The sequence below is a fragment of the Ictidomys tridecemlineatus genome, chromosome 6 (assembly GCF_052094955.1).
Source record: "Ictidomys tridecemlineatus isolate mIctTri1 chromosome 6, mIctTri1.hap1, whole genome shotgun sequence".
Lineage (NCBI taxonomy): Eukaryota > Metazoa > Chordata > Mammalia > Rodentia > Sciuridae > Ictidomys > Ictidomys tridecemlineatus.
Genome location: NC_135482.1, coordinates 159,952,886 through 159,979,699, shown reverse-complemented (window position 1 = coordinate 159,979,699; position 26,814 = coordinate 159,952,886). Strand labels below are relative to the sequence as shown.

Sequence of the window (26,814 nt, the reverse complement as noted above, 5' to 3'; positions counted from 1 at the left end):
CCAACGCTGGGTGTAGTGTTGTGTGCCTATAGTCCTAGCACTTGGGAGGCTGAGGCAAGAATCCAGGAGTTTAAAAACCAGCCTTGGGAACATAGTGAGACCCACCCCCTAACCTAAAAAAAGAAAGAAAAGAGGCTACACCATTTTATATTTTTAACAGCAGAGTATGAGGATTGCAGTTTCTCCTCATCTTTATCAACAAGTATTATTATCTGACATTTAAAATATAGCCACCCTCATGGTGAAGTGATAATCTATGTGTTTTTGATTTGCCTTATAGCTAATGTTGGTTGAACATCTTTTCATGTGCGTATTAACAATTTTGTATCTTCAGAGATCCTTTGTTCATTTAAAAAATTGGATTGCCTTTATTAGTGAATTTTAAGTGTTCATTATATTTTAAATATAAGTCTCTTATCATATATATGACTTGGCAAATGTTTTTTCTGCCATTCTGTGTGTTGTCTTCATATTTTTTAAAACATTTTTTAGCTGTTGATGTACCTTTACTTTGTATTCATTTATGTGTTGTATTGAGGATCAAACCTGGTGCCTCACACAGGCTAGGCAAGGGCTCTGCCATTTTTCTCTAATGTAAATTGAGTTAAAGCTCTGAGCCACAACCCCAGCCCCTTATATTCTTTTTTTAAGTAGTTTTGCTTTAGAACTGAACCCCTGGGTTCTGGTGATTCTCATACCTCAGCCTCCCAAGTAGCTGGAACTGCAGGCACTTGCCATCATACCCAGCTGTCTTCTCATTCTTATATGTCCTTTAAAGCACAAAAGTTTTTAATTTAATGAAATCCAACTTAATCTGTTTTGTTGTTGTTGCTTGTGCTTTTGTTGTAATTAAAAAAAAAACATTTCTAATGTAAGATCACAAAGATTTATATTATGTTTTCTTCAAACAATTTTATAGTTATATCTTTTAAATTTAAGTCTTTGGTACATTTTGTGCTAATTTTTAAATATAGGAAGGGTCCATCTTCATTCTTGTATAAGTGGATATTCAGTTATCCCATATTATAATTTTTTTAATGAAAGCTATTGAGTTGTATAAGCAGCAACCTCTTGGATAGTTTCAGATACATAGATGTGTTCTATCATCGTTATTATTATTATTTTGTGGTGCTGGAATTGAACCTAATCCTTATGCATGCAAAGTACACACTCTACTACTGAGCCGCATCCCTAGCCCTGACTCCAAGATATATAGAAGCTTTCTGTGATTATTTTTGATCCATAATTTAAAAAACAAACAAAAAAGCTTTAATATTTTCATATAAAGATTTTCTGGTATCTAAAATAATGCAATTTAAATTATGTAGATTTCTTAATACCTTGTGTGATACAATAGTACATTATTATTAAATAATAAGGTCCAGAAAGGAATTAAATTCCTTAACAGGGGAGATCATTTTCAGAACACATATTTTGACATTCTATCCTTAATCCATGAAATCATTATTTGTGGGTTAGGCATTAAGCTTGTGTATTGTATTTTGAAATAATATATAGATTTAAAATAAAGGATGAACTTTCTGGACTGTTGGTAAATGTTTAAAAACTACGTAGAGGAAAGCCATGCCTTGTAGTATATATAAATTTCTTTGGTGTAAGTACTCCCATAATGGTCAATTTGAAGTTATCAGAGAGATATCACTGAATGCGTAATTGGGAAGAAAGGCTAAGTATCACACTATTATGTAATAAATACTGTATTCCCACTATCTATATTAGATATATGCACACACACACAATGTAAATAATCTGAAGAGTAAAATATATTACAATATTCAAGAAATGAATTCTGAGTAATTAACTACCTTTGTTTTTAGTATAATTTGTTATTTATAATTTAATTTTTAATCATGACTTTTTAATCATGGCTAAAAATTTAAGTCAGCTCTTATAAATTAGTACAAACTGCCTCCAGCATATTACTGGATTAACTTGATTAGCATAAGGGACAGAGACATCTGGAATATGTACTTTGAGCGTTTATTTTGGGCATTGTTGTTTAAACTCAATATTGTCAGTTTCCTTACCTATAAAATGGTGGTTTTGGCTTTGTCAATGTGTTGTTGTGAAGAAAATGTATGTAAAACAACATGGTTGACTATACAATGTTGACTATTTAATAAATGGCATATATTGATATTAAAGTGGCTTTTAGATTTTTCTCTAATGTAAATTGACTTAAAGCTCTTGATAGAGGATGAATGTGAGCATTGGAGATGTAGGTTGTTAATGCGTATCTAAATATAAATGTATTTTGTAACATAAAGGCATATATTGTTCACCATATCAAATTAGTAGAGGGCAAGATAGGTGTTTTGCTAAGACATTTAAAGCCGGATTCATGCTTTTCCTAGATAAGAAATTCCTCAAAGACATCAGATTTCTATGTGTATCTAAGGGATAGTTAAGAGTTTGAGGAGTAATCAGGTTTTAGGAATTCACAGTCTAAATGTACAGAAAACTGTTTATAAACTAGAATACCAGCATTTCAGTTTTTGGGCATGCTGTGTATAGCAGATTAACAGGCACTTTCCATTTTCATGGTGCATTCATTTTGCAGCACATTCGACTGTTGATCTTCATGTGATGAATTCCTTTAGGAAGATCATATTTATTTTATGTAAAGATAGCAGTGGCATAGGTAATATAGGCATAGCTGAGATGGGATGTTTGTGATTTTCAACAAGTTAACTATAATCTCACCCCTTCTGTGTTACTGATTCAAGTCTGATATGTATAAATTATGAGGTTGATAGATAACCTCTGATTTTGTAAGGAGACAAATTCGTGAATAAATAAATTATAATTCTGTAGCATATGTTAGTATGCCAGAGAAGTATTAGCAAAATGCACAATGGAGAGAATAAATAATTACTTGAAAATCAGGGAGCACTACTCAGAGGGAACTGACATTTGCCCTGGGTATTAAAGGATAGATAGGTGAATGGAGGTGGCAAGGAAGAGGAAACCCTGATACAATAATGGTAAGGAGTTTTGAAGGACTAATGTGTTTGAGAAACCCTGAAGCTGTTTGCCTAGGGTTTAGTACTATAGTATATGGATGTAAAATGAGGGATGAAGAAGTAGTACGGATTGTGACTGGTTTTGTGTGTCATGCTAATAGTTTGACAATAGAGAAAAGAAATTTATATGCTAGGAGATCTGTCTTATTCACCAATTTACTTTCATCCAGAGTCTGGAACTAGTAAGATGACTTGATGAAAAGAGGTTCTGATGTACCCCTAGATTTGAGAACCTCTAGTGGTCTGGGATCTGTGATGTCCATGGTGGCTAGTCTGAATTGAGATGTACCATAATTGCAAAATACACACTGAATTTCAGAGATGTAGTATGAAAAGAAAATAAAATACCTCATTTTTTTATATTGGATTATATGTTGAAATGTCAGTAGTTTGGATCTATTGGATTCAATAAAATATATTATTAACATTTGGCTGTTGTTGAGATGCTGGTGACTGAACCCAGAACCTCCTAGATTCTAGGCAAGCACTCTACTACTGGACTACATCTCCAACCCTTTATAAATTTTATTTTGAGACAGGATCTCTTAAGTTCCCAGAATGGCTTTGAACTTTCAATTCTTCTGCCTCAGCTGCCTGAGTAGCTGGGTTTATAGGTATGTTTCACAATGCCTGGCTTTATTATCAATATTTTAATTTTACCTGTTCTATTTTTCTTTTTAACGTGGTAATGAAAAATGTAAAGTCACCTGTGCATTTATATTACATATTTGTATTGGAAAGGCCTACTCTAGTTGATACGAACAGAACTTAACATAATGGACCTAACCTTGAGTCAGGAGGCCTATTTACAGTCTATAGGGAATTGATAATTTTAATGAATCTAGTGAACTTTTGAAATATAGTTATTGAATTGTGCTGTTTTCTATAACAGTCTTGTGATTTTGTGAAATTTAAGTGTAATAGAGAAATTAGCATAGAAACCAAAATTAGACCCTTGAGTATAAAGTTGAGAAGAATTTTCAAGCATTTGATAAATAGATAAAATAGATGTTTATTTCAAAGGGAAGATTTAGAAGATAAAGATGATAAGGCATAAATGGGCTATGGGGGTCTTTATCTCTTAGGAGAAGCTTTGTTGACTGCATTCAGGAAGAATTAAATGATTCATCTTTGTGAAGAATAGCTAGTTTATTATCCCTTTGCTTACCTAAAATCTTAGAGCATATGGGCAAAGGCAGTGATCTGTTTATTTTCATATATTAATTTTTTTTCATTTTTATTTTGGTAAAATATGCATAATACTTTCCATTTTAGCTATTTTTGATGTGCAGTTCAGTGACATTAATTATATTTACATTTAGCATAATTGTCATCAAAATTAACAAAACTTCTTTATGATCTTTATTTTTGCAGTATTGAATTTTTTTGTAATCTCCCTTATATGAAATTGAAATAGAATAATGTTACGGCTGATATTAATTTTTAATGTTAATTATTTTGAAAGATATTTTAAAAGATATATTTCTTTTTTTTAAGAGAGGAGAGAGAGAATTTTTTTAATATTTATTTTTCAGTTTTTGGTGGATACAACATATTTATTTTTATGTGGTGCTGAGGATCAAACCCAGCGCCCCGTGCATGCCAGGCGAGCGTGTTACCGCTTGAGCCACATCCCCAGCCCTATATTTCTTAATCTATGGTTTTAATGATTTTTTTCTGGTCCCTATAATCATTTTCAGAGATTTTTCTTTTGCAACTTCAAAATAATGTTCCCTTTTCCTGTCTGCTGTTTTTGTCAGTTGCTTTGGTTTCCTACCCCAACCTGATTACTTATCTTAAGCACAGGATTGATATTTATCCTGGATCAATTTAATATGATTGTTTTTCAGATTATTTTTTTCTGATCTCAGTTTGTAGGTGGATCTCAAGGTGAATCTGATTACCATCTTCCAGGCTATTCCAGGTGTCTTTTAGGAAACCATCTTACTTTGACTTTGCATGTTTACTTCAGCAGCACATATACTAAAATTGACTTTGCACTCTGTGGTAGAGCTTTTCTTACCCTTAATTGCCAGCTTCTTTCCTGTTCTGAATCAAAAATTAATTTCTACATAGAAGCTTATTGTCTCTGGGAACTGTCTTCCAGGATATATTCATAATTATTTGTTTTGCTTCACAAACTCCTATCCAGCTCTCTTCCTTCTCCCATCCCCTAGTCTATTACTATGCTCTTTTTGCACATCGTGATACTTTTAACTAGATTTGAAAAAAATGGCCCTGACTAGGGAAGGGGACAGTTGTATAACCACTGTACTTATTAGGACTTGTATAGTGTTAGATTTTTTAAGTTAGAAGGTCATAACACTGTTATTAACTATATCCTGAATGTCTTTACCTTGTTTTTCAATCAGTACAATAAATGCACCTGCCATTGGATGTGTCACAAGTTAGGGTGAGAATCAAGTGAGAAAGTACACATGAAAATTCTTTGGAAAGAATAAAGAATAGTATCAATGCAAAAAAGGGATAATAGTCACCAAATCAGCAATTAGGAAGCTGATTGTTAATAGGGATAAATAGATCGAATGTTTATTTCAAAAGAAAGGTTTAGAAGAGAAAGATAGGCGCATAGGTAGCATTACAAAAATTTGGTAATGAATGTATGGTATAGGATAGTTATTTTTTTTATTGTAGATACAAATTTTTATTTCTTAAGGGGAAAACACATGCTATTCCTTGTCATTAAACAACATTTATTATGTTCCCAAATTTCATCAGGAATTTAAAAAGGTACAGTATGGACATCTTGTCTTTTTCTTACTGTATGGGCCTTAGCTAAAGTTCTGAAAGCATGTGAGTTGGAATCATTTGAAGGTTTGCTTGTTCACTCATAAGTCTGGTAGTTGATGCTAGCTTTCAGCTGGAGACTTTGGTTCATTTTCGTGTCGTCCCCTTCACGTGGATAGCTTGGGCTTCCTCAGAGTCTAATAGATGGATTCCAAGGGTAAACCAAAAGGCAGGGGACAGACAGATACATGTAGGTACATACACAACCACAGACCACATAACAAGAAATGGCAAGTGTGTACATGTACCCTGTTCCTCTGATTGAAGAATGGTATTAGAAACCAAAATCTGGGAGCTAGATGTGTTTATTGCTACTGGGGCTATTATTTCTTTCAGGCCCTCTCAGCTGAAAGAGCAAAGAAATTTGTAGATATTCTAACTTGTATATATAAATAAATCTAGTAACCATCTGTATGTATATTAAGCTAATCATCAGTTCTTTACAATGCCTCTTCAACATTAATCCATTACTACTATTATATTTTTTAAGCCCAAATGCCCACTTAACTCTGAGAGATCTTTGTGTTGGATCCTGAGCTTTTTAAAAATTTTTATTGAGGTATAATTTGTAAAAAATAAAATGTTTTCATTTTAAGTATACAGTTTGGTTCTTGACAGATGTACACTGTTTCCTAACCACAACCACACTCAAGATACAGAACATTTCTATCATCCCAGACTGTATCTTTTATGCCCTTTTGTAGTAGTTCCCTCCCAAACTTGTTCCTGACACCCTCTGACATGTCACTGCATTGGGCTTATATATATTTCATGTCTTGATTCTTTCAGAATAATACTTTTGAAATTCAGCCACATTGCTGGTTGTATCACTTCCTCTTATTGCTGATTAGGATGCTATTATATGAATATCAAGATTGGTTTATCCATTCACCAGTTATTTGGATTATTATTTGTTTTCAGCCATTATAAATAAAACTGCTATGAACATATTAGTAGGTTTTTGTGGGAACATACGTTTTCTTTGTATAAGTACTTAGAAGTAGGATGGTATATCATATGATATGTAAAAATTTGTCTTTTTAAGAAATTTCTTAAATAACTTTTCAGAGTAGTTGTTTCATTTTATATTTTCATCTACAGTAAATGAGTTTTGTTTTTTTTTAATTCTTACCAATACTTGGCATTTTTGGTCTTTTTCATTTTAGCTATTTGAGTTACATGTGTTTTAATTTGTACTTCTTGATGATTAGTCATGTTGATCATCTTTTATTATGTTCACTGGCTATTTGTATATCTTATGTATGTCTTTTATTGATCATTTGTTTATCTATTTACATCTTTTCCTCATAAATTAATGTCTTCATCTAATGAATTTATAATTCTTATATTCTTAATAGCAGTTCTTAGTGAGATCTATGTATTGCAAACATTTCCCCAGTGTGTGGCTTGCCTTTTCATTCTCTTTTATTATAATTTTTGTTTCTTTCAAATGTCTTTCCACCTTGATGAAGTTCAGTGATACTCTTTGGTTTTAGTTAGCTTTTTTGTTGCTACAACCAAAAGATCTGACAAGAGCAATTAAAGGAGGAAAATATGGGACCTACTTAAACTAAAAAGTTTTTTCTCAGCAAGAGAAACAATAAGAGAGGTAAATAGGGAGCCTACATCATGGGAACAAATTTTTACTCCTCACACTTCAGATAGAGCCCTAATATCCAGAGTATACAAAGAACTCAAAAAATTAGACAATAAGATAACAAATAACCCAATAAACAAATGGGCCAAGGACCTGAACAGACACTTCTCAGAGGAGGACATACAATCAATCAACAAGTACATGAAAAAATGCTCACCATCTCTAGCAGTCAGAGAAATGCAAGTCAAAACCACCGTAAGATACCATCTCACTCCAGTAAGATTGGCAGCCATTATGAAGTCAAAAACAACAAGTGCTGGCGAGGATGTAGGGAAAAGGGTACTCTTGTACATTGCTGGTGGGACTGCAAATTGGTGTGGCCAATTTGGAAAGCAGTATGGAGATTACTGGGAAAGCTGGGAATGGAACCACCATTTGACCCAGCTATTGCCCTTCTTAGACTATTCCCTGAGGATCTTAAAAGAGCGTACTACAGGGATACTGCCACATCAATGTTCATAGCAGCACAATTCACAATAGCTAGACTGTGGAACCAACCCAGATGCCTTCAATAGATGAATGGATAAAAAAGGTGTGGCATTTATACACCATGGAGTATTACGCAGCACTAAAAAATGACAAAACCATGGAATTTGCAGGGAAATGGATGGCACTAGAGCAGATTATGCTTAGCTAGCCAATCCCTAAAAAACAAATACCAAATGTCTTCTTTGATATAATGAGAGCAACTAAGAACAGAGCAGGGAGGAAGAGCAGGAAGAAAAGATTAACATTAAACAGAGACATGAGATGGGAGGGAAAGGGAGAGAAAAGGAAAATTGCATGGAAATGAAGGGAGACCCTCTTTGCTATACAAAATTACATATAAGAAGTTGTGAGGGGAATGGGAAAATAAACAATGAGAGTAATAAATTACAGTAGATGGGGTAGAGAGAGAAGATGGGAGGGAAGGGGAGGGGGGATAGTAGAGGATAGGAAAGGTAGTAGAATACAACAGGTACTAATAGGGCATCATGTAAAATTGTGGATGTGTAACTGACGTGATTCTGCAATCTGCATTTGGGGTAAAAATTTGGAGTTCATAACCCACTTGAATCTAATGTATGAAATATGATATGTCAAGAGCTGTGTAATGTTGTGAACAACCAATAAAAAAAAAAGGAGCAAAATATTATCATGGTGCTCATGGTTTCAGTTGTCCTAATCCATAAAAGGCTGGCTTCATTTCCTGCAGAACATCATGGTCAAAGAAAGTGGCTCATGATATGACAGTCAGGAAGCAGAGAGAGCTCTGCCCATTAAGGGCAATATATGAACCCCAAAAGCATGTTCTCAGGGACCCACCTCCTCCAGGCACAGCTACCTGCTACAGTTACCACTCAGGTAATCTTTTCAGGGGATTAATTCACTGATTGAGTAAAGGCTTTCATAATCCAATAATTTAATTTTACCTCTGAACCTTCTTGCATTGTCTCACATGAGCTTTTGGGGGATACCTTAGATTTAAACCATAACACCTTTGTTGTTTTAACACCAGCTTAGTAGTCTTTGATAGTTCTGTTGTTTCTATTATCATGTGTCCAGGCATACTCTCTATTTGAAATCAACCATTTTCCCCTTGAAGTTCTTGTTCCTTTTACTGAGAGACATTTCAAGACCACTGTGTACTGGGAAGCTTATTGCTATTACATTAGTCATTGTTTTTATTGCTTTTCATTAAGCATACTTAGAAAATATATATGTATCATCTCTTCAAAAAAAAACAAACAAAAAACAGAATCATGCTCAAATAATTCAGACTTAGGATTTCAGGGCTTCTATTTAATTTCTTTGATTTTACAGTTATCTGCAGATTTTTCTCTTAATGCTGAAAATTTTGGTCCCTTTTGACATTGATTTTATTTATTTTTTTAATATTTTTTTTGTTGTAGATGGATACCTTTATTTTATTTTTATTTTTATGTGGTGCTGAGGATCGAATCCAATGCCTCATATGTGTGAGGCAAACACTCTGCCACTGAGCCACAATCCCAGCCCTGATTTTATTTATTTTAATATTATATTTAATAGTTCCAGAATAGCAATTAAGAATTTTATTACTAGTATGATTCTGAAAACAGTCACTTGAAATAGTTCTTGTACATGTTGTTAAACCACCAAATTGATATATAGGTGGGTTAATTTATTTGAGTGAATTCAAATTTAGATCTACAAAACAGTCTACATTAAAAAAAAAAATGTTTAACTTCCATCCTTTGATCACTCTTCCCTGTAGGTAACCACTTTCATTAGCTTTTAATTATCTTGCTACTATATGAGTATGTGTATGCAAGTATGATATATATTTATACACATACCTATATTTGTGTATTTGAATACAGTTGTCATCTTCTTGTACTTAAATAAAAGGTAGCATGTTTTATACGTTTTTCTTCACTTGCAATTTTTTTTACTTAATGCTATATCTAGGTGATCTTTCCATAGCAATATGTAGGGCTATTTCTCAATCATTTTTGCTGTTTACATTACACATTATTTAACTTTTTCTATTTGAAAAATATAGGTTATTTTAGTCTTACTACTATGTAGAGCTGCAGTGGATGACTGTGCACTTGTCATTTTGTATTTTGTATTTTATTTGTGTCTTTGGGAAAGATACATTTCTAGAAATGGGATTGCTATGTCAAAGGATTAATGTCTGTATAGCTAAATAATGACAATTTCTTATCAGAGTCATTTGCACTATTACCCAGTAGTACATGACAGTACCTATTTATTTCTCCTTGGGCTTCTTAGTGTGTATTGTCAGACTTGTATTTTGCCAGTTTGATAGGAGAAACATGGCCTATCAGTATAGTTTTAATTTTCTCTTACTTTGTTCTCTTCATGTTATTTAAGTATAATTTTTGTGAACTCTGTCTCTATCTCCTGTCCATTTCCTGCCCCCCTCCCTGCCCCTTTTTTTGGTGGTGGGTTGCTTGTCTCTATTTCTAAATCCATTTTAGGGATACAGATTGGATGTCCCTTATCCCAGTTTGGGACCAGAAATGTTTGGAATTTGGGATTTTTATGGATTTGGGGATATTTGCTTATATATAATAAGACATTTTGGGGATGGGACCCACATCTGAACATGAAATCATGTAAAGATATATACATGTTTATGAAGCCTGAAGGTAATTTTACACAATATTTTCTGCTCGCCTCTTTGTATTCATGTCATGTGAGGTCAGAATTTTTCATGTAGTATCTTGTTAGTGCTCAAAAAGTTTCAGATTTTACAGCTTTTCAAATTTTAGATTTTTGGATTCGGGATACCCAATCTGTAATATAATAAAATAATAATTTGTTTATGTTATCAAATATAGTAATTTCATTTGTCTTTTTTTTAAAAAAAAATGGACTGTGTTTTTGGAACATTTTTAGGTTCATAGCAAAATTGAAGAAAGTATGGAGAATTCTCATACCTTCTCTTTCTGCACATATGCAGCTCCCTAAGCCCCATCAGTATCTCACCCATAGTTTTGAATTTGTTACAGTCAATGAAATTATTGACAAATCATTTTCATTTTAAAAACATAATATACGTTTGGCTTTATTGTCTTATACATTTGCCTGCTGAAGGAAATGTTGTTTGCTCCTAAGTTTTGGCAATTAGAAACAAGTCTGTAGTAGACATCTGCATGCAGGTTTCTTTGTGGACTTACATTCCTAACTTCTTTGGGTAAATACCAAGTAATGTTATTGCTGGATTTTACAAAAGATGTGTGTTTAGTTTTCTAGAAACTGCCAAACTGCTGGTATGGTGGCGCATATCCAGCAACTCAGGAGGCTGAGGCAGAAGGATTGCAAATCAAAGCTAAACAGGGCACTTTAGTGAGACCTTATCTCAAAAAATAGAAAGTACTCGGGATATAGCTCAGTTGTAGAGTACCCCTGGATTCAATTCCCAGTTTGGGGTGTGGGGGTACACCTGCTAAAGTATTTTTCAAATTGACTGTATTGTTTTGCATTCACACTAGCAATGAATGAATTCCTGTTGCTTCACAACTCATCAGCACTTGATGTTATCAGTATATTGAATTTTGACCACATTTAGATACCACTATACTACTGGTAGTGATTTCTATTATTGTTTTATTTTTAGTTTCTTCAATGACATACCATGTGGAACATCTTTTCATATGCTGATTTGCCAGCTGATAAAAGCATGTGTTCATGTCTTTGATGGAGTTTTCATTCGGGTTGGTTTCTTGTTGTTGAATTTTAAGAATTCTTTATATTTTGGATCAGCTGTCCCTTGTGAATATTTTCTATTGGTCTTTGACTATTTTATTCTCTTGACAATATTTTTCACAAAGCAGAAATTATAAAAATTATAAAAATTATTAATGAAGTCCAGCTTTCAATTATTTATTTCATTGATGGTGCCTTTGATATTACACTTAAAATACCCAAGATCATTTAGATATTTTCTTCTTATCTCTAGGAGTTTTAGTTGTGCATTTTACATTCAGGTCTGAGATCTGTTTTTAGTTAATTATTGTGAAGGATGTAAGGTGTGTGTCCAAATTCACTTTTTTTTTTTTTTTGCATGTAGGTGTCCAGTTATTCTAGCAGCAATTGTTGAAAGACTGTTCTTTCTCTACACATTTGTCTTTGTTCTTTTTTCAAAGATCAGTTGATTATTTCTCTATAGGTCTATTGCTGGACACTTTTAAAAAAATTTGTACATTATGTCAATTGATATCACATTATATTGATTACTCTAGCTTTGTATTAAGTCTTGCAGTCCAGTAGTGTCAATGTATTACCTTTGATCTTTAGTTTTATAGGCTATTCAGAGTCTCCATAGAAACTTTAGAATCAGTTTGTCATATATCTACAAAGTAACTTGCTTGGATTTTGATGTGGGTTGTGTATAAGCTATATATCAATTTTGGAAGACTAACATATAGATAATATGGAATCTTTAATTTGGAGTATCATGTTTTATTGAAACATTGGCAGATTAATATAGAGAAGATGGCAGAAAAATTAGGAGTGTGAAAATCATGAAATGTGTATGTATAAAACAAATTGTTTTTCTTTGGCCTTTGGTCTAGTATAAGATGTTGAAGAGTTTCTGTAGCAGTTTTCAAATATTTAAAGGGCTAGCATGTGGAAGAAGTGTTGGTTTTGTTTTGCATGATTCCAGAGATCAGAACTAGTCCTAAAGAAAAATTTCCTTCTTGAGATGGGAGGTTGGATTATATGATTCACAAAGGCTCCTAACATTTTATTATTTAGTTACTAGTTCACTTATTATAGTATTGGTTCTCAGTGCTTAGCCTCAAGACTTCCATTTATTTCACATTCTTACTGTCTTAAAATAAAAGTCATCATGAACATAATCTGCTCGCCCATGTAATGTTCAAGAAAAATGTGTATAATAGTATTAAAATAGAAGTGAAATAAAAGTTATTTAAAAACCCATAATTATTTATTACATTTCTGAAATCCAAGAAACATAGACTAATGTTTTTCCTAAGTTAGGTAGACTTACTTGGTAGCAAAACTTAATTGAAACAACCTAATTATAGTCTTTATACAATTGGTGAATTCCTGGTTTTTTAAAAAATATTAGTATGTCTGATCACAGACTACTGCTGCATACCCTACTGTCAATGTTAATGTGCTTGGAAATTCAGAATAAATTTTGAAATATCTGGTGCTAAATGTTGTAGTTCTTTAACAAGTATTTAAGCTTGTGTATGTTCCAAGATGACTAATTACAGAAAATAAAGTTGTCAGAAGATTATGCTTTAATTAATATGTTTGAATTTAAGAGAAGATAACAAACTATTCTATTGAAGAAACAGGAATGTTAAAGTAAACCATGGTATATGTGACTAGTAATACCAGATTCTGTTTCTTTGACTATAAAACAAAGGGTGAAATAACTTATTTGATAAAGGAATAACATGCCTGAACAAGTTATATGTTGTCAAAGTAGAAAAAATGAGGAAATATGATTTTCTTTTAAATGAGTAGGCTTTTCTAATAAGTGTTATCAAAGTAATTTCCTGTATTATGATTTGAAGTGGTATAGTGACAAATTTTTAGGAAATTATCTTTTAACTTGAAATTCCATCACATATTGAAGCTACAGGTAGTCTGTAGTGTTTAATAATAGATGTTATTAAGACATGGACAACTCAAAATTACATAATGTTAATATAAGATACTTATAAAATATTTACATAAATAATGAAATGTATTATTCATTTCATTCTGTTTCTAAATATGCTGAAAATATGTGTTACAATGTAAAACATTTTGTGTGTTTTATGATAGAGTACTTCTGCTCTGAATCCTTTTTCAACTAAATTTGTAGTTGGGTAATTACACTTTAGACAGAAAGCACAAAGTATTTTATTTATTAATTTAGAAATAATGTCTTCTAACATGTTTTTGGGATAGGTATGTACTAATATATTTACAGTGGGTTTAATGAACAGTATTCAAAAGTTGCATGGAATATAGGACAGTTCTTCATTGACGTTCCACAGATTATGATTAAAATTAGATTGTGTTCCTTTATTTCCTTTTGTTTTCTGTACAAATAATTGCCCATTTTCTTTTCTTGACCCTTTACAATTTTCCCATGGCAGTTTTGTCATATAATCTCTTAATAATTTGTATCAAAAAGACACAAGACTAAAAAAAATAATAATTTGTATCAAATAGTCTTACCAACTATATATGTTATTTTGCAGCTAATTCTTACAGCATAACTTTATACCTAAATATGTAAAATTGAGAGGCAGTTACGTAAGAAATCTTTAAAAAAGTAAGCTCCAAAAAGAAATTGTGTTTTGGGCAGCCAAATTATATCTCTGGTAATGCTTAGAAATTAGTTTGAACACATAGGGTTATTTACTTTCATTATCTTGTGTATTATAGATTGTTAATAAAAGTGAGAATTTCACTGTGGTGGAATGATAAGAGATACATGACACTGGTTATTTTCTTGCCACCTAGTAAAATGTGGTTTGGAATCTTGTATAATAAGATCTTGAATTTTATAAGTTCAATTACTGTTGGCCTGTTTGTGTAGGCTACTGTTACACCTAGTGTTCCAAATGTAAAACCTGTCTTTTAACTATCATAGTAAGGAGTAATTTATTAACTGTTTTAACTAACATTTGGTTTCATCAAAATAAATAAAATCTCTTTTTGGAAAGCCTTTATAGAATCATTAAATGAGTTTGATTTATCCTTAAGTATGCAGGAAAGTGGATACTATTTTAGTGTATAAATCCTAGATTGATGATTTTTGAACATCTACTATAAATAGCTGAGTTTTTTTCATTTTTAAATGTGGTCACTTACAAACCTTTTCCATTGTATTTTATCCATTTTAAACTGTCATTTCCCAAATGATTTCCCATAGAAACTTAGCAGTTTTAATAAACTTAGTTTTTTAAATAAAGTTTTAGATTTATATTGTGTTTTCTAAATCTTAGCTGCTTATATTTACTAAATTGCTGTTCTTTTATAGTCTTAACATTTTGGTGCTGTACAAGAACTTAATTGTTCCTCTGTTCTTATAATAAATGATTATTTACAAAACTAATTCTTTAATGAAACAAGGATGACTGAAATTAAAATACTGTGTATTACAATTACCTTAAATATTGTTCAAAAATACACTAATCTGTGGGTATGTACTTTTTAGAAAGAATCTTCAAGAGGGAGGCATAGGGAAAAAGAAGACATAAAAATCACCAAGGAGAGAACTCCAGAAAGTGAAGAAGAAAATGTAGAATGGGAAACTACTAGAGATGGTGAGTTTCAGAATCTTTGCTTACCTGATAATTCTTGATTATTCACTTTTTAGACGTTTTATAGGCTTTAAAACATTTTTCAAGGCTGGACAAGATGGTGCACACCTATAATCCCAACTAGTCAGGGGGCTGAGGCAGGAGGATCGTAAATTCTGAGCCAGCCTGGGAAAGTTGGTGAGACCTTATCTCAAAAAATAAATGAAATGTAGCTTGGTGGTAGAGCATTTCTGGGTTCAATCCCTAATTTAGCCAAACAACAAAAACAAAAACCAATCACTTGTTAACTGTGATCTCTCCATTGTATCAGAATTATCATATTGATATGTTTCTAACTATCAGAGTTATAAGATACTGCATAGGGTAACGGTTCAAAAGCAGAAAAAAGTTTGCAATACATATTTAAACTTCATCGTCCTAGGTTTCTCTTTAAAATTTTATTGTGCAGTTTCATAGTCCTTTAATTTATTACATTTGTAAATTTTTAAATTCCTCAATACTAAAGTTAAAAAATTAAATTTATGTTGTTTTACATAAAATATTTTAAAATGACATTTTTAAATCTTAAATACTTGGGGAAATTATTTCCAAGAAATTTGACTTTCTTTTTTTCAGAAGAAATTAGTCACATGATAATTGAATCCTGGAGTTTATTCATGAAAATTAGCAAAATCATTTTTGAGTCATGTCTTAACAAATAAGTATTTTCCATACCTTGAATGTTCTCTTTTCTCCACTTCTTTTATATTCCAGAAGGTGAGCACTCTAACCTCATGCTCCCAGTTCTAGAGAGGGAACTCGACACTTGTTGAGTGCATTGGATATGCTGGACATTTTAATATGATTTCTATTCTCATTCAGTAGCTATGTTATTCTACTTTCAGATGACAAAATTAAAGAGCTTAAGAATTTTAACAGCTTTTTCAGTAGTAAGCTGAAAACTTATACCAGGACTTAGAAAACTATACCATATGGACTGTTGCTTGTTTATATTTTTGAAAATAAACTTTTAAAATTGGAACATAGCCATATCAATTTGGCTGCATATTACTTTTGGGGGACAGTGGCTGATTTGAGTGAGTCCTTGTGACAGAGATCCAAGAGCTTGCATGTCTAAGATATTTATTACTGTATTGCAGAATGATCTCTGAAATAGATCAAGACTTGAAAAGTATCCTATATGTCTCTCCACTAGTTGGAACATCAGTACTTAATAAGGAACAGTACAGTTTGCTCAAAAGTTAGTTCTAAGAAAGAATAAGAGATTTCTTGATGATTAGTTCATTGGCTTTATAATCTAATTTAATACTATGTCTATAAAGTTACAATAATTAGTTGATACTATTTATCTTCCTCTTATTCCGTGTTAAGAGACCTTCTTCCTGTTGTTTAAAGTTAATATATTCCCTTGTATTCTAAATCTGATTTCTTCTTACCTCAGCAATTATGTTTATTTGTTATACATTCATGGCCATATCTCTAACATTCCTTTTCTTACATTACTATTAGCTACTACCCTGCTTATTTCCACTTAATAGCTAAATTCTTCAGAGAATGGACTGTGGAATGTACCTTATATCTGCCTTTTCACCTGATACTTAGTATACAGTTTTCTGCCCCACCTCTCCACTAAAACTCTTCTTCAAGGTTACTAATAACCTCTTTGCTAAATGGAGACATACTTGTCTCTATCTCAAAGTAACTTTCTGCTGCATTTAACATATCTTAGAGCTCCTGTCCTGAAAAAAGGAGCTCCTGTCCTGAAAAAAGACTCTTTTGCTTGGCTTCCATCTGTCACTCTTCAGATTTTTGTCTTCCTGTTCAAGTCTTTCAATCATATAGTAGCTCCTTGTATTTTGTCCCTTGTTTATTGATTTCTAATGCTTTCCGCTTAACCCTCTCTTCTTTAAAAAAAAAAAAGTGATTTATATATATATATATATTTTTTCAGTTGTCTATGGACCTTTATTTTATTTATTTATGTGTGGTGCTGTGAATCAAACCCAATGCCTAACACATGCCAGGCAAGCACTTTACTACTGAGCCACAACCCCAGCCCTAAAGTGATTTTTTTTTTGAGACTTATTATAGGAAAAATATTTAGTAATAGTTTTACATATAAAATATCTCATGGTGATTTTTATATTTTTCTTTGGTTAATTGAATCTGAGAAATTTTAAAACTTGTTTGATAATGACAGTAATAAAACTAATATATTCTTTTATGCAAAATACTATTCTTTTACAAGGATAAAATGTGAGGAAGTGGTAAGATTTTTTTTTTTAACATGTTTTTACAAGGCATTTCAATGTCTGGCTTATTAATAGGATTCAGCTTAATTTTCATATCTGCTTCTGCATTCAGTCTGTTAAAGATATCACATCTGGAAAATTCTGTTATGTACTCAGGGGCGAATTAGTAAACCAGGCAAATAAGGTAGTATTATAGAAATAGTTTTGATCTTTTGAAATTGGGATGTCAGTTTACATTGGTAAAGTTGTTTTGGAATGTAGTTTGACCGTAGTGAAAACAGGTTGTACATTTATTTGATTCAACAAATTGCAGTTTGAGAAATTTGTAATAAAAGAATACTAGTACTTGTGAATCAAGGTAGATATTAAAATGTTCACTGATGTCTTTCTGATAGCAGAATATTGAAAACAAACTGCATATCTCAGAACAAAACTGGTCAAGTAAGTTACAGTGTGTTCATAGTTTGAAAAGCTTTGTAGGTATTAAAATGAAGATGATTGGGCTTTATGTGTAACATGGAAAAATCCTGTTTATAAGGCAGTGTGTAGTTTTGGTTCTGTTGTTTAATAAGAAACTGTAAGGGTTTATTTTTATGCATTCAACCCTAAACTGTTACCATTGCAGTGATGATATCAGTGGAGGAACATAAGGAGAATTTCATATTTTACTGTGTACTCAGAATTGTGTAAAAGTGTAGCAGTGAGAATGTATCATAAATAAAAACAAAAGGAAATACTTAAATACTTATAGTCTTTAATTTTTATATATGTCTTATATATGTCTTATATATTTTTATATATGTTTTATATATGTCTGGGTTTTTTTCATATAATAAATTTTAGTTGAAATACAATTGCTATTTTAAATGGGATAAATGTTAGAAGGCTTTTACTCCTATTAACAAAGATAGACATACTCACTTGTTTTGCTGCCACTAGAGAATGGGCATGTCCTTTATCTGAACCTTTGTAAACAATACTGTAATTTTTAAAAATGGTTTCATAATACATAATAGGCATATTTGTATACATTTGTATTATTTTGTGTGTGAATTGCTTTGCCTGTGCTTCTGTTAATCAGTAAGATTATTTATAAAGAATAACAACCTTTTCTTTGTGTATACCTTTCTAATATATAATTAGAATATTTTCCCAATGACTTAGTTATTTTTACAATCAAGTTTTATAAGGTAATTATAGTGATAACCTTAGGCTATAAAATACACAAGGTATTTTCTAAATTTATTGATTAATTTCAGGCTTCTCTCTTGTGAGTTCCATCTTATATTTTGTGCTTTCTGGTTTTTTTTCATCTTTTATAGATTAGGAAAAAATCTGAGTTTTGATTATAATAGATATGCATAAAGTTAAGTGCTTTTTGAGTAAAGGCTTGAGAGCTTTCCCTCTGGGAAAAATATGTTAGCTATAGCACATTGGCTTTGATATATATTTTAATAACTCAGACCTTTCTTCCTTGATTGGGTGGTTGGGAATTGAGTACTTGAAAGCAACTTCTTGTTTCTTATATATATTTCATACTGATAATATTTCCTGATAGTAGTTTTTAGATGGCTAATGTGTTATTGATAATGTCTTCAAAACCACTGTTAATCATTTTCCTCAATTAATTACTCTTTCCTTTGTTTTACCCAGATGTTTGAATATGGAATTTTAGTTAAGAACACAATGAAAACAGATCATTGAATCCTTTAATTCACTGATGTAAAGTGTCTCAATGGAGTACAAAATAGTAACTATAGATAGCTATTATTCATTTAATTAAATTCAGTATCTCCATTTTATCCTATAATAACTACATCACCTGGAATATTCAGGAATTGCTCATTAACTGAAAAATTTGATTTAATTTATTTTATAATTTTATGAAATATTGTCATTGTACTCTAACATGAGTAATCACGTTTGTCACACAGATTTAAATGTATAGCTACCCTCTGAATCCCTAAGCGTGAATGGATGATATTATTTAATGTATTTGAACTGTACATGACAATGATATCTATTTTCTTGTGATATATGTTTTCAAGTAGTCAAGTAGGACTTCTTGTCTTTATTGTACTTGAGTGTCTTCAAAAAAATTTTATTTTTTTTACCTCAGGTTAAGAAATGATCTAAAATGCTAAAAGTGTAGCTTGAAAAGGCACCTCAGCTGTGATCAGTGAAGCCCAACAGTGGTCATGGATTAGGAGAGAAGTCGCTGGATTCCTCTCTCCAATCTTCTTGACATTAATGGCACAGGAGGGTGAAGGGTGGGGTATCAATGCCAGCAGCCATTGAAAACTTCTTTATATTATAATAAAATAGATCTTCATACCATTCTCATTTTAATTTTTTTCTAAACTGAAAAGGATTGAATATGGAAAGATGTCATCAGATTCATTGAGAATTGACTGTTTTTAATACAAGGACCTATAAGTCCTTAAAAATTAGCATATGAGTACATGTTAGTATTAAAGTTTTCCAGCTTTAGTTTTAGATACAAATCAGTTGTCTTGAAAATAAAAATGATAAAATTATGGAAGCAATATTGTACTCCTAATTTAACCTCACTTTAGTAATAAGTAAATCAAGGAGATCTCCACATTTCATGTAGCATGAAATATTGAAGGCTTTGGTATATTCAGTGCTTAGAAACTTCAGCTGAGTACTTTGCAGAGCTTTTCTTTATTATGGTACTGGGGATTGAATCCAGAACTTTATGCATACTAGGTAATGCCCTACCCCTGAGCTACATTGCTAGCTCTAACCAAAAAAAAAAAAAAAAAAAAAAAAAACCTTTGGACAACCCATATTACTTTTAGAAAATCCAGAAACCATAAAAATATAATTTTTTAAATAATGAAATCAACCATGGTGATTTTAATCCTTCATGGCCCAAGATATTTCTTTACTTTTTAGAAGTATATTATTTTAATAAAAGAATCTGCCATTTAAATTTGTATAAAAATTAGTTGAAAAGCTGTAATTTTTATATAGATAATCATGATAGTTTCTGACTAGTAATGAAATTTTTATTTTAAAGATTCTGATAATGGAGATATTAATTATGATTATGTTCATGAGTTGTCATTGGAAATGAAGCGTCAGAAGATTCAGAGGGAATTGATGAAATTGGAACAAGAAAATATGGAGAAGAGAGAAGAAATTATCATTAAAAAGGAGGTATCCTATTTATTGCAATAGTCAAGTTAGTAATTAATATCAATATTGATGTTACTTCAGAGAAATTAGCTGCTTGCTACATCCTAAATTTATATTAGGATACCAATACATTGATCAGCATCTCACTGGGTATCAACTATTCCATATATGTTACTCATTTAATCTTCACATTAATCTATTAGATGGTAGGAAGTATTTGCTATTGAACAAAACTGAAACTTGCTTGCTAGAATCACCAGCTAACATAAAGTGGGGCTTAAGATTACATGTCTGTTTCAGGCCAGTGCCATTTCTAGAATTTCTTGTTTATTTTTCTAAAATATAGAGAAATAATTGGTTTGAATATAATTTGGGATTTGTCTCAGAGTTTGAAATTTTATAATTTTCATTTGCTTTCTTTAGAACAGTGTATTACAGCAGTTAATTATACTGGTTAAAAGCATGGGTTTAGGTTACTAATAGATTGTAGATGTAGTAGTACTTAATTTTTTACTTTGAGGGTTTTTTAAAATTATTTTAAGATATATATGCTTTATTGTATCACGAATGAAGGAATTTCTCAATTAACGTACTGAATTCTTTTGAAAGGTGTCACCAGAAGTGGTTAGATCAAAATTGTCTCCATCGCCTTCTCTAAGAAAGTCTAGCAAATCTCCAAAGCGAAAATCAAGCCCCAAGTCATCTTCTGCTAGCAAGAAAGATAGGAAGACATCCGCAGTATCTTCTCCCCTATTGGACCAGCAGAGGTCAGTAGGGTGATAAGTAGTGCCAGAAAGAAGTATCTTTTTCTGAACAGATATTAAAAAGAATCACTTAGTATATATAGAAGGGTACTTTTAATATGTATAGTATTTAGTGTAAGCTTTTCTTAAACAAAAATTAAAAGAAAATTATAACAAATATCTGTGTCACATTTGTTTATGCTTCAGAGCTTTTTATTTTTTAAGAAATAAAACATACATTCCTTAGTCTTCCCACTTGAATTTGGTATTTATGATAATGTGCATAAATGGTTATATTTTCATTATGTATTATTTTGCAAAATATAATATAGCTTTTATCTATTTAATCGTAATGTAGATAAATAACTTTCATTGTACAATTTACTTTTTTACTGAAGATTTGTTTTTCATCTATATTGATACATGTAGCCTTAGTTCATTCATGTTTATCCAACATAGTTATTAGTTTTGTGTTATTGAACATTTGTTATTTTCAGTTTTAGCTATTGTAAAGTATACACAATGAATATTTTTCTCTTTGTGTTCATGACCAACAACTTAGAGTTTTTATATTATATACCTAGCAACAGAATATATTATTCAGAATTATTATAGTAGCCAGCTAAAGAAATAAAAATAGAAATGATTAAATTTAATAACATTGAGGAATTCATGGTGCAACTGGCATTTTTTCACTTAATATCCCTCTGTTCTATTTAAATTTTATTTTAATTAAAGCACATATGTTAATTTTATGTTTTAAAAAATAACTGAAAACCTCTTTTCCCCAACATTTGATCAGTTGGAAAATGCTGTCTCTCTGAACCCATAATGAAAATCTTATTTTTCTCCTTTTTTCGTAGAGACACCATTATTCAGATGTCAGTAACTTTTTGCCCTAGATTATTTTATCATTCTACTAAATGTATTTACATTATATAGTATCCAGCTCTACACATTCATACACATTTTAATTCAGATACTCTAACCCATTAATTATACATGCTAACAGAGAAATCATAAAATAAAATTTCTGTTCATTTATTATGCCATTTAAAAACTCAATAAAATTCAGATTCCTTAGATGACATTCATATTTTGATCTTTTTTTCTTATCAATATTTTTGTTCAATCTTCCTCCTACTTACTGTGTTTAAACTCAGTCCTTCAATCCCTAGTTTAAATTCTAAAATTTCTATTAAGTTTTCCTATTTCTCCTTACCAAACATCATTTTTATCCCTTTTGTATACCTATCAGATTTTGTTTATATCTTCCTCTTAATATTAATTGCCTTTGCATTGTATTTCAGCTATGACATATATGTTTTACAACCTCTATTAAATTTAAGCTTCTTGAAAATTGGGATCTTGATGGTTCATTGTTCTAACTTCCCTCAGTGCCTACTTTGCATAGAGCTTTGCATTGTAATAAGGCACTCAGTAAAGTTGACTTGATCCTCTTCTTTGTTCCTGGGATTAAATAAATATTGCAAAGGAATATGGAAGAAGTTGAATCAGAGAATAGAGAATGATGTGATCTACCCTACTTGCTCTCTATCTTATTGGCTAACTGATCATATTATTTCATCAATTCCATTCATATCTCCAATAAATTACATATCAGAAATATGCCTTATTCATTTTATTATCCTTTCTGTTCATGAAATCTTTGAAAGTCTTTTCATAGAAAGTTGTAATAATTGTTTAGATGAGGGTTAGTTTCATCTTCTTTTTTATATTATCTCTCACACTGCTATATTAGTGGATTGTCCTTTAATAAATATTGTCACATTGATTTAACTACTATATTTTTTATATTCTAATGTGTTGTTTACTTTAATATGCATCATTAGTAATAATCCAGAATCGTCTGGAAAATAATACATTAAAAATACAAAGAATTTTCTCATCTTTCTGTCTCTGAAGATGGTCCACATGCTCCCTTGAATTTCTATTCATAGCTTTACTCCAAAAGGTACCTTTTCACTCTGAGATCACTGGCATTCTTCCTTAAGTGTATCTGTTTTCCTAAATAAATTAGTATCTCTGGGAAAACAAGCAAACAAACAAAACATTAAGTTAATTATAGCATTTCTTTCGGCAGTTCACATTGCCTGGAGAATGTCAGTCAACTTTTAATTTCATTGCTAGATCATACTATAAACTGTTTGAAAACATATTAAGCACAAGTAAGGATTCGAATTTCAGTTAAAATTCAGTGAAGCATTTCACCCAGTGCCAGTAAGTCAGCCGAGGTGACAGATCAGATAAATAAACTCTTCCTTGGTCTTACTAGGTTATCCTATTGAATGGACAGATATAATTACTGACAAATTAAAACTCACATTTCTCCCTGAAAGCTGGTATTTTTCTTTGACATCCATTGTAAAATCTAGTATGATAGTTAAGATTTATCCTAAGATGTGAGAGTGATTTAAAAATCATAAATGTATTATCTAATCTGTCCATCTGCATTTTTAGCCTTAGTTTTTACTATGTAAATTTTTTACTTGTAGTTCTTTGTACAGAGAAATATAAAGGATGTCCAAAGCTGTTCAAAAGGAATGTTTTGTTTTGTTTTTTTGCGGGGGGAATGAGGGTAGAGAATCTAAAAATCATAGAAGTATATAAGTATACTGTATGCCACAAATAGTAATGGACTTGGTGCTACCTAGAATAATCATTCATTGACTTAAAAAATATTAAAAGATTCTTGTTGATTTCAGAATATGCAAAACCAATATTGGCCCTTTCAGTTGGAAAACGGTGCAATGTAACATAATTGTGTTTTCCAACCATATGCTTTTAAACATGTGAAAAAATACTATACTTCAGGATTATGTTATAGAGCATTTGTCTACTCAAATAATAAATAAATTTTCCAAGGATAATCCTGGTTATAGTAATAGCTAAATCTCAATTTCAGTGGTTTAACACAACAGAAGTATTTCTTACTTAAATGAAGTCGAAATGGTGATTTCTAATTAATAAGTGGTGTTCTGTGCTTGGAAATTTATTAACCTAGGCACCTTCAGATCTATGGCTCTATTTGCTTGGACTTTCAAGGAAACCAAAGAATGGAATGTACAAGGTTTAAAAAAAAATATTTTCTTTATTTAGCTTTGTAATTTACAGTTGCCTGGCATATGAAGTCCTTGAAATTGCTATACATCACTTCTGTTCACATTGCTTTGGTCATATTTTATTTGCTTGACCACACCTAATTTTAAAAAAGTCTATATAGTATGGTTCAGCCCTGTGTGCCTAGGGGAAAAGTTTGGTAAATCTTCTATTATAGGCAGTAACATGAAAATAGTAAAATTCCTCTCTCATTTTGTTTTTACTACAGATCCTAAAAGTGACTAGTTTTTGTCTTTAAAATGGAAAAATACTTAGAAATCTTAGCTATCTAACTTAATTATTAGATGCATAAGTAGTTTGAGCCATCTCATAAATATGTAATGAGATTTGTGGTTAATGTGGTTGTTGGCAGAGGGTAAGGGTGAAAAATAGATTTGGTAATCATATTTTAGTAATCTCTTTCTTGCTTAAGTGGGTTGACCCTATCTGTGAAAGGAAATAAGGATAAGAACCAAGAGAGCTAAATTTTCAGAATGCTAAGTATAAGTTAGAAGCTTTTATATTTTTTCAATATTATTAGGAATTTTGAGGGTTGTACTGTTAATCTTTTTATATCTGAGGAATCTTGGTACTAAAGAACTCAAGGTAATAAAAAATAAGTTCTACGATTTAGATATAGATCTTTATGTGTAAATATCAATAGATAGTAAAATGAATAAACATTGAAAACTCACCAGATGTATGAAAGAAGGGTTATTTAAAAACTCAGTACAGGATTAAACACTCAGAGCAGATGGCTTACACAGAAATGTTAATACTTAAAACAGGAACAAATATAAGTAATAATTCATAAATTTCATTCAGTTTGAGAGTATATTGTATTGACCTGATGAGAGCACTTGATCTTAAAAAAATATCATTTTGGGAAAAATAAGATTATCAAACTAAAAATAGAATACTGAAATTGTTAAATTTAGAATTAATGAAATGGTTACTATTTAAAAGTTACTGAATTTGAAGATAAGCTTAAGATGTTAGAAAATAGGAGGATAGGAATGACAGGAATTTAATATGAAAGATCTAGGTGATGTAGTAACTAAATAATAGATGGGTCACATAGAGAAGTGGCAGTAAAAATAGATGAAATTGAGTAAACAACATGAAGTTTCATATTGGAACAGTATATTGAATACTGAAAAAAAATATGTATTTTTTTCTTTTTTTTAAATATCTTGGCTTGGTTAAAAGTTTTTTTCCAAGGAAGAGTTTTAAAAGTACCCCAACAGAAAAGCCAGGTCAGCTGTATGGAAAGAAAATGACTCTCTTTGGACTGCTCATCTACAACACTAAATGTTATAGAGCTTTTAGGGAAAGGAATTTTGACATGAAGATCCTATTGTATTCAATTAAACTATTGTTCAGGAATGTGGCAAAGACAGCCATTTTGGGATGTATAGGGAACAAAGTTATACCACTTACATAAAATTACTTGAAGTGCCAAATGAAAGATAGTCTATTCCACAAAATAAGTTACAAGTTGATTAAAGACTTAGATATGAAAGGCAAAATTCCATAATTTTAGGAGACCATCTTTTTGATCTAAAAGTTAGGAAAGATTTCTTGGAACAAGATTCAAAGATTTAAATAAATGTTTGCTAACAAATGCTTGGAATTTTATTTGTGGATGATATTGTGTTTCCTTTATAATGATCAAAACTTGGAAACCACCTTAAAAACAAATATGAAATTGATTAAATGTTATAGAGCATTTATCTATTCAAAGAAATTCTATACAATTAATAGCAATGATTACTTAAATCTACTTTTTATTATAGAAAATGCCCATTCTATGTTCAATATAAAAAGATCTTACAAAGTACTATAATGGGATTTTCATGAGTATATATGTGTATGTAAGAAAGAAACAGAATAACAACCATTTTCAGTGGTAAAATAGTTGTGACCATCCTCTAAATGTGATTTGGAAATATTTTCTCCTATTCTGTTGGTTTCCTTTTTCACTCTGTTGACGGTATCCTTTAACACATGAAAACTTCTACCTTTGATTATAGTCCCATTTGTCTATTTCTGCCTTTGTTAGGTATACCTTAGTTGTCATAACCAAGAAATTATTTCCAAGTCCATTGTTAGGATGCTTTTCCTATTTTCTTCTAATTTTATAGTTTTAGATTTTACATTCAGATTTTTAATCAATTTTGTGTCAGTTTTTGTACATGATACAAGATAAAGTCTGACTTCATCTTTTTGCATGTGAATATC

At 31.1% G+C, this 26,814-nt stretch overlaps 1 protein-coding gene across 8 annotated transcripts in view; it reads left to right on the top strand.

Moving 5' to 3' along the window:
• Positions 1 to 26,814, top strand: part of Zc3h13 (zinc finger CCCH-type containing 13) — an 81,353-nt gene that overhangs the window by 13,731 nt on the left and 40,808 nt on the right. For all 8 annotated transcript variants that reach the window (XM_078015986.1, XM_078015984.1, XM_078015983.1 and 5 more), the window contains exons 5-7: positions 15,191 to 15,299; positions 20,592 to 20,731; positions 21,320 to 21,477. In XM_078015986.1, the coding sequence (XP_077872112.1) occupies positions 15,191 to 15,299; positions 20,592 to 20,731; positions 21,320 to 21,477 (407 nt within the window). The remainder of the gene's footprint in view (positions 1 to 15,190; positions 15,300 to 20,591; positions 20,732 to 21,319; positions 21,478 to 26,814) is intronic.